The sequence below is a fragment of the Littorina saxatilis genome, linkage group LG10, assembly GCF_037325665.1.
Source record: "Littorina saxatilis isolate snail1 linkage group LG10, US_GU_Lsax_2.0, whole genome shotgun sequence".
NCBI lineage: Eukaryota > Metazoa > Mollusca > Gastropoda > Littorinimorpha > Littorinidae > Littorina > Littorina saxatilis.
The window spans coordinates 40,997,952-41,007,448 of NC_090254.1; the positions used below are offsets into that span (position 1 = coordinate 40,997,952).

Sequence of the window (9,497 nt, forward strand, 5' to 3'; positions counted from 1 at the left end):
CATAATTTTTATATTTTTAATTTTCAGAGCTTGCTTTTAATCCAAATATAACATATGTATATGTTTTTGGAATCAGAAAATGACGAAGAATAAGATGAAATTGTTTTTGGATCGTTTAATAAAAAAATAATTTTAATTACAAGTTTCCGATTTTTAATGACCAAACTCACTCATTAGTTTTTAAGCCACCAAGCTGAAATGCAATACCAAACCCCGGCCTTCGTCGAAGATTGCTTTGCCAAAATTTCAATCAATTTAATTGAAAAATGAGGGTGTGACAGTGCCGCCTCAACTTTTACAAAAAGCCGGATATGACGTCATCAAAGGTATTTATCGAAAAAATGAAAAAAACGTCCGGGGATATCATACCCAGGAACTCTCATGTCAAATTTCATAAAGATCGGCTGAGTAGTTTAGTCTGAATCGCTCTACACACACACACAGACACACACAGACACACACAGACACACACACACACACACACACACAAACACTCACACACATACACCACGACCCTCGTCTCATTTTCCCCCTCTATGTTAAAAAATTTAGTCAAAACTTGACTAAATGTAAAAAAGAAGAAAGAATGTAAACTTTTTCATACTAAAATGTAAACACTTCCCCCATAGTGCTGTCATGTCTTCATGAGTCAAGCTACAGGTGAATTCCACTATATATATCGCGTTCCACTACAACGCGCATTCAGCTATATCGCAATTACATAATTGGACCCCTAAAAAAACGGGATCAACCTCTTTCAGATGTCAGCAAGAACTATGGTGAAATGTAGAACTTCATTATATTTATCAGTCTTTTTAACTTTTGTGTTTGGCCAGGGATGGACAACCCTACCCACGAAAGCACGTGTAACCTCTTTGAACTGACGAAGGGCAAGCCAGTGGATGTCACGTCCGCTTGGTGGAACAGCCTCATCCAGCGCAAGACGTTCGGAGTGTACGGCATCACGTCTCTAGGACTTGCCGTTGCGTCACGATTGCGTCAGCTGGGGGCCAACAACGTCATCGTCACTGACTTCAGAGATGGCGCAGACGAAACGGAAGCTCCCAAGTTACCGGACGACGTCAACCTAGAGGACTTCCACGTCGTGTCCCGGAGTGAATTTCTGGAACGTGCGGACATAGTGTGCGTGTGCGATCCACACGCCGCCACTCAGAGCGACGCTGCGTTTGACCAAAACACGTTCAGGGACATGAAGTCTGGGGTCATTTTGGTGAACTCTGACAGCGGTCATGCCCTCAACTACATGGCGCTGTACGAAGCTCTGCGCGACGGAGAGATCTGCGCGGCAGGGCTCAACACTTGCAACCAGACGGCGGTGCCCTTCCAGTACCCGCTGCAGGGGCTGAGGAACTGCGTCTTCATGCCACAGACGCAGGAGGACAGATCTGACTTGCGCCACAGGATGACCAAGGGAGTGACCACCAATCTTGTCAGTGCTCTCAATGAGAGCGCGCAGGCTGTATAGACTACAACAATTGGAGGGGGTGCATGGCCATGCACTTGTCACACTCAAAACTGATGTGTTTTTTGTTTTTGTTGTTGTTTTGGGGTGGCGTGTGGGGTGAAGGTGGCATCACAATACATGCATGAGCTATATTTGGGTGTCTGCTGTTTAAATTTAGCATTTCAAAGGGGTATTTTGGGCCTCTCCTTGAGAACAGATTACATTTGCTGGGTAAGGGAGTGCTTGCGGAACCCAGGATCCCCCCCCCCTCCCTCTCCCTTCAAGATCCAGCCCTGGTTTTGTTACACTTATTGAGGTCTAACGAATGACGTCTCACAACGTGCGCGGTCGTCCTTGGCGGTCAAGAAAGCCGCCGCGATCATTGCGCAGACGACACTTCTAGACAGCCAATATTTTTGGTGCGCATCACGTGCTCCACATAAATTGGCCGCAAACGAAGCAATTGGGAAACCTGGATTGCCCGTAAGTAGCTGCTGTTACATTCTTCTCCACTGCTCTCCATTAATTCTTGAACATGGGTGCACAGCTGCAATGTTGAATGATGGGAAGGAGCTGAAGCATAAAGACATATGTACGCTCACATGTACTCGGAAAGTGTCAACATTTTCTGGGTGGAGCCACAGAATATGAAATGACCACGGCTTTTTGTGTTCTACAGAAGAGGAGGGGCGGCCTTGTTATGTTTGGATTCGGAAAATGAAAAGTGCCTGAAGCTTGTGAAGATTGAGCGTGATTTGTTTGTGAAAAGTTACACTTTTGGAGCCTGGTGAAAATGCACAGTAAAATGTACAGACAATGAGATGGATTGTTTGTTTTGAAATGACATTTTGTGGGTTTTGTTCTAATGACTATGCATTACATTGGCTGCTGGATGGCCAAGTTTCCTAGATTATGAAAATACTTTATAGATAGGGATACTAATGGTGAAGTGTAATTTGTAGATGTGAAAAAGCATGTCTGGATGAGCAGCCATGTTGGAGAAGAGATAAGAAATACTAACAGGGGAAAGACCACAATACTTTGTGTGTGAGAGAGAGAACAAAATGGAGTCTAGTTCAATGTCATGTACATGTATCAACTTAGTTGAGTTTTTCTTCTTCTCATTTTGATATTAGCTGATGCTACGTTAAAAATGAATACTGAATTTGTCATGACTAGAATATATAAATAGTCACTGTAGAAGATAACAACTGAAGACTTCTTTGAAGAGTAGCAATATGCAGTTATGCTTTCGTATAATACATCTTGGTCCATGTGAAATTTTGCATTGTATTGCATAATCATAGTTAAGAATTGAGCTGTTGAGAGGCTGTTGTATAGATTTATTTTTGAAGCTATTTTTCTGTTGATCGAATTTCATTGAAATTATGTTTAAGTGCAAGCGAAACTTAGGAGACGATGAATAATGTCGTGGCAGTTTCCTTGAAATATGCAAATCAAATTCCTAAGGGCATTTCCCAGATGCATGAATATCAATACTGACTCATTTAAGAACTTGCCCTGTGTTTTGAGTGGTCTTGTTAACCTTACGAAAGCTAATGTTCTAACTTCTACTTTAACTTGAAATAACTCCACACACTTTAAAAATGCCTTGATAGTACCAAGTAGGGGGAAAGTGACAGAAAAAAAGGCACACAAAAGCATATTTTGTTAAAAATCCTTTATCCTGGCTGCTTTAGGTTTTCTGTATGAGGAAAAGCTATGACAAAAAAGAAGGCACACGAAGGAAGGGAAGTAATTTTGTCATTAAAGAACTTCATGAAGGAAGGGAAGTAATTCTGTCATTAAAGAACTTCATTAAGGAAGGGAAGTAATTCTGTCATTAAAGAACTTCATGAAGGAAGGGAAGTAATTCTGTCATTAAAGAACTTCATGAAGGAAGGGAAGTAATTCTGTCATTAAAGAACTTCATGAAGGAAGGGAAATAACTTTTCCCAAAGTCTCTGCACAGTGATTACATTTTGGTTCTGAGAAAGAACTGGTCAAACAAAATAATTATGATCAGGTATGTATATGACCGGTTCCAGATTTCATTTCCGATGAATGTATTTTTTTTACATTTGTTCCTGTAATATTAGAGACAAATGTGTATGTCTTTGGTAAACCCCCGGCGGGTTAGGGGGAAGAATTTACCCGATGCTCCCCAGCATGTCGTACGGATTCTGTTTCTCTTTTTACCCTTGTTAAGTGTTTCTTGTATAGAATATAGTCAATTTTTGTAAAGATTTTAGTCAAGCAGTATGTAAGAAATGTTAAGTCCTTTGTACTGGAAACTTGCATTCTCCCAGTAAGGTAATACATTGTACTACGTTGCAAGCCCCTGGAGCAAATTTTTGATTAGTGCTTTTGTGAACAAGAAACAATTGACAAGTGGCTCTATCCCATCTCCCCCCTTTCCCCATCGCGATATAACCTTCGTGGTTGAAAACGACGTTAAACACCAAATAAAGAAAGAAAGAAAGAAAGTCTTTGGTAATATAAAATACATGTACAAGATATTTTCCTGTCAGTAACAAAGTGAGAATGAGATTGACAGAGACTTATAGAATTTAGTAATGAGAATGAGATTGACAGAGATAATAGAATTTAGTAATGAGAAGAAGAAGAAGAAGTTCTAAGAAGAAAAAGAACAGAGAGAGAGAGAGAGAGAGAGAGAGAGAGAGAGAGAGAGAGAGAGAGAGAGAGAGAGAGAGAGTCTTGTGTGTGAGGTGTTGCTCTAAAAATACTGACAGGGGCATGACAATGAAATGTGCTGTTATCCTTGTAAATCTTTTTTGTTTATTTTTCTGACAAAATGGAAAGCACACTTCTCATGCCATAAAACCACAAAAAGAAGTTGTCCCCCCTTGCTAAAGTCTTTATCTCCGATCTGTTCAACATGCATAGCTAATATGTCTTAAAATGTCATTCCTTCCTTGCCAACCCGCATGTAGGCCAGACAATTCAGATTTCATCTGTGACATTGGTGAAAAAATACTGTGTATATATATGTGTATAACATGTACATGTACAATAGCTTGCTAATGATTTCGTTACTCTAAATATTAGTTTGTACGTAGGTGCAGCATACTTACCTTTTGATAGTGACATTTTAAAATTCAAGTTGAAAGGCTCCTTTATGCAATATAATTTGTCATGTTGTGTAAATAGTTCTCATCTCACATGTTGCGGTCCGGGCAGCTAGCTAATTTGGAAGCATGAATTGTGAGTGCAAGTGGACTTTGCTGTAAAAAACTTTTTGTTTATGTGGATTATACACACATTCTTCAAGGGAAAAGATGAGTGTTAAAAAACTAATTGCGCAAAAAAACACACAAATGTTTATAGAACAAGAATTATTGTCACACATTTATGTAAACACATAAACTATGAATTCTGTGTATATATAAATCTATACTAGATGAATACCCGCTTCGCCGGGTATCCGGCTTTGCCGGGAAGAAGTAGAGCTGAATACCGCCACCGTACGAAGGAAGGGAGATAAATGCGCAAAACACTGGAGAAGATAAGGAAGAGTTACTGGGAGTGGATGTACAGAAATACCAAAATCGGTTCAGCGCTGCGCGCTGAGAGCACGTGTTGAAAATTTTCATCGACCAGATTGTGTTTTGGGTGTACCTGAATATGCCCACCAAATTTGAAACAGATCCATCGAGAACTTTGGCCGTGCATCGCGAAGTGACCAACAGACAGACAGACAGACAGACAGACACAGACAAGCCGTATATAGATATAGATTACTTAAATGGATTAGAGTCAGTATGTATAACCCAGAAAATCACTGCATTGAAATATCACAATTCTTTTGTATTTATCTGAGTTAGTGAGACAAGAAACTCAGATACTATAATATGATTAACATTTTTTTAACACACACACACACACACACACACTCAGACACACACACACACACACACACACACACACACACACACACACACACACACACACACACACACACACACACACATTCATGCCTACCACTAACCGCCCATCATAACCCTATGGCATCCGAAGGACCACCTAGTCAGCTTCATGGTTGTCGGGCTTATTGTTAATGTTGTTATGTATATTTTGTAAGAAAATCTTTGAACTTAAAAAGATCAGCACAATTTACAGTGGAACCTGTCTGTACTGACCACAAAAGGCACCGAGCGAAAGTGGTTGTTTAAGACAAATGGTCGCTACGAAAAGGTACATACAGTGGAACACCATTTAAGACCTCCAAAAATCTGAGAAAATCAGGTCTGAAATAGAGGGAGTTTTAAAACGGGGGGGGGGGGGGGGGGGGGGGTAAATTTACAGAGGTTATGCAAAGAAAAGCAGAAAAATCAAGGTGTTAACCCCTTCACTGCCCACCCCGTACTAGGTACGTGGTCATTTTCGGTTTGCCGTACGCCCATAACCGTACCTAGTACGGGGGATTTGCGTCAGCAACATTTCAGGACATTTCTGAAAACTAAATGGGAGGTAACCACTGTCCAAGTTCTTGTATGGGGTTCTAAACACAGTTCTTTCCCATTGACTGTTCGGATAAGTTAGTACCACGTGTTGAAAACTTTGTTAGAAGTGTAGAACCATAGATAGAATTCACAATGGCGGCCGAAAGTCGGACCTCAACTCGTAGACCTGTTTTCAAGCGATACAGTGTTCTGGAAGCTCTAAAAGAAGTGATTTATGGATTGCCACACAGAAGAATACTTTTATGGGCTGTAATGTGAGTACCTGATGTTTGACACCAGTTTTAGCAGTGTTTTGTGTGGTTTTACATGCTGCAATGTGTGTGTGTAAGTCCGGAAACTGTAATTTTTGACAAAAATGGTCATTATATCAATTTTTACTATAACAATCACAAACAAAGTCCAATGATCATGTCATCACATAATAGCCAAGGGTATAAGCAAAACACATGCCAAAGATCTAAGAGATATCTCAATAAATGATCGAGCAGTGAACAGATTAGTGAACCTACCGAAGAAAGCAAAATTTTGCCCTGGCACACAGCAATACCAAAATGCTGTTATACTGTGGCAGTGAAGGGTTAAAAGGGAGGGGGTCTTAAATTGGGGGTCTTAAAAGGGGGGTTCCACTGTATCAGAGAAAAGAAATTCTTGTCTTGGATCCTTCGGAGTGGTCTGTGTGGGCATCTGGTCGCAAGGGCAGGTACTTCAACTGTAATTAAATTTGTGGTGGGTCAGTCATTTTAGAATTATTTCATTAATTGCTTTGTACTATTGTAGGCAAGCTTGGCTCTTGCATGTTAATTATGCATATGGTTAATAACAAAAATTCTGTAGTAAATACTAAAGGTAAACATGTGTGTAATTGTAGAACAATGTTTTGTGACTATAATATTGTATTAACATAATAATGACCCCATTCAGACATCTGACCAGGTGTTATTTTTCTTTGTAAATTTTATTTTTTTCTCTCTTTTGTTTGACATTGTGCGGCAGTATGGAATGATGCCATGGGTCGGTCTGGCATCGTGAGTTTGTTTGTTGGGGAATATTTTTGTTAAGACGAAGATGATATATACTGGTGAGATTGGGAAGGTGATATAAACTGGTTCAGTTTGAACTGGGGAAATGGCATTGTTAAGTAATCCAGCTGTGATGCTTGACGTGAATGGTATGCAAATAAAACTGTTATTTTGAATTCATGTGTGTGTGTTTGAGTGTGTTGTAGAAACATCTAAGCGTGTGTGTGTGTGTTTGTGTTTGTTTCATACACTCTCAGAGCCCATGCATTACGTACCTTCATCACATTTAAAAATTACTTCAGTCCTTTTGTCTTTTTTGCTCTTGGCAATTAGCCTAACATGGGTACACTGTTGTTGATAAGCCGTGTTTATGTAATAAAGCGGCTTTTAGGTTTCGCTCTGTCTGTTTGTTTGTTTGTGTGTGTGTTTGTTTGTTTGGTTGTTTTTTTGTCTACAGCTAAGACTTGTATCTCTGGGTTTTTGTTTTTTTTTACATTTAGTCAAGTTTTGACTAAATGTTTTAACATAGAGGGGGAATAGAGATGAGGGTCGTGGTGTATGTATGTGTGTGTGTGTGTGTGTGTGTGTGTGTGTGTACAGCGATTCAGAGATGACTACCGGACTGATCTTCATGGAACTTTACATGAGTTGCTGAGTATGGTATCCCCACCCGGGTTTTTTCATTTTTTACATTTAGTCAAGTTTTGACTAAATGTTTTAACATAGAGGGGGGAATCGAGACGAGGGTCGTGGTGTATGTGTGTGTGTGTGTCTGTGTGTGTGTGTAGAGCGATTCAGACCAAACTACTGGGCCGATCTTTATGAAATTTGACATGAGAGTTCCTGGGTATGATATCCCCGGACGTTTTTCCATTTTTTCGATAAATACCTTTGATGACGTCATATCCGGCTTTTTGTAAAAGTTGAGGTGGCACTGTCACACCCTCATTTTTCAATTAAATTGATTGAAATTTTGGCAAAGCAATCTTCGACGAAGGCCGGGGTTTGGTATTGCATTTCAGCTTGGTGGCTTAAAAACTAATGAGTGAGTTTGGTCATTAAAAATCGGAAACTTGTAATTAAAAACAATTTTTATTAAACGATCCAAAAACAATTTCATCTTATTCTTCGTCATTTTCTGATTCCAAAAACATATAAATATGTTATATTTGGATTATATATAAAAAATATAAAAATTATGATCAAAATTAAATTTCCGAAATCGATTTAAAAACAATTTCATCTTATTCCTTGTCGGTTCCTGATTCCAAAAACATATAGATATGATATGTTTGGATTAAAAACACGCTCAGAAAGTTAAAACGAAGAGAGGTACAGAAAAGCGTGCTATGCAGCACAGCAAAACCACTACCGCGCTGAACAGGCTCGTCAGTTTCACTCCGTTTTGCACAAGCGGCGGACTACGGTCATTGTGAAAAAATGCAGTGCATTCAGTTTCATTCTGCGAGTTCCACAGCTTGACTAAATGTAGTAATTTTGCCTTACGCGACTTGTTTTATAAAAGTCTTTGATGATGTCATATCCGGCTTTTTGTAAAAGTTGAGGCGGCACTGTCACGCTCTCATTTTCCAACCAATTGTGTTGACATTTTGGTCAAGCAGTCTTCGACGAAGGCCGGACTTTGGTATTGCATTTCAGCTTGGAAGCTTAAATATTAATTGATGAGTTTGCTAATTAAAATGGTCATTAAAATCAAATTTTCGCAAAGAGATTCCAAATTAATTGCATCGTTTTCTTCATCAATTCTGAAATAGAAAATACATACTTATGTCATGTTTACTCTTAAAATGTGATCACCATAAACGAAAATAGGTTAATTAGTATGTATATACTACGATTAAAATTTACGAAATCGATCCAAAAATGATTTCATCTTATCCTTTATGATTTCCTGATTCCAAAAACATATATTAATGACATATATGTTGTATTCAGAACAAGCTCAGAAAGTTAAAAAGAATACAGAAAAGCGCGCTTTCCTGCTTAATTAGCGCAAGACGCTACTGTGCTGATCTGGCTTAATTAATGTCAATTTAATTTCGTTTTGCACATAAAAAGTGAGCGATTTCCTTCTCGCGGGGATTGACGAACCTGTCTTCGTCTTGGTGAAAAATTGCAGTGCGTTCCGTTTCATTCTGCGATTTCGACAGCTTGACTAAAAGTAGTAGCCTAATTTCGCCTTACGCGGCTTTAAAGTTTAAGTAAGTATTCTTCATGAACGCTTTTACTGGACAAAACTTGAACTTGAACTTGAACTTGAAGTTTACTATGAGGTAGGCTGTGTAGCCTTTACATAGGTCCTATTACTAGACTGTAGCATGCGTGGCGGGCTGTTCTACAATCTAAACGAGGCAGGTAGGGTTGTACATAGAAGTACTGTGGCGCCAGAAATTGTCTATCCTGGTCTTAAAGCTGTTGACTGATGGCGCTGTTACTGCCTCTTCAGGCAAACTGTTCCTGGTGTTCACTACTCGCTGGGAGAAGTAATTGCTTCGTACGTTCAGTCTA

General features: G+C 39.4%; 1 protein-coding gene across 4 annotated transcripts in view; it reads left to right on the forward strand.

Annotated features, from left to right (window-relative positions):
- The window catches only part of LOC138978836 (glyoxylate reductase/hydroxypyruvate reductase-like), a 49,073-nt gene extending 41,929 nt beyond the window's left edge, over positions 1-7,144 (forward strand). For all 4 annotated transcript variants that reach the window (XM_070351621.1, XM_070351624.1, XM_070351622.1 and 1 more), the window contains one exon: positions 837-7,144. In XM_070351621.1, the coding sequence (XP_070207722.1) occupies positions 837-1,486 (650 nt within the window). In that variant the 3' untranslated portion in view covers positions 1,487-7,144. The remainder of the gene's footprint in view (positions 1-836) is intronic.
- Positions 7,145-9,497: the final 2,353 nt, after the last annotated feature.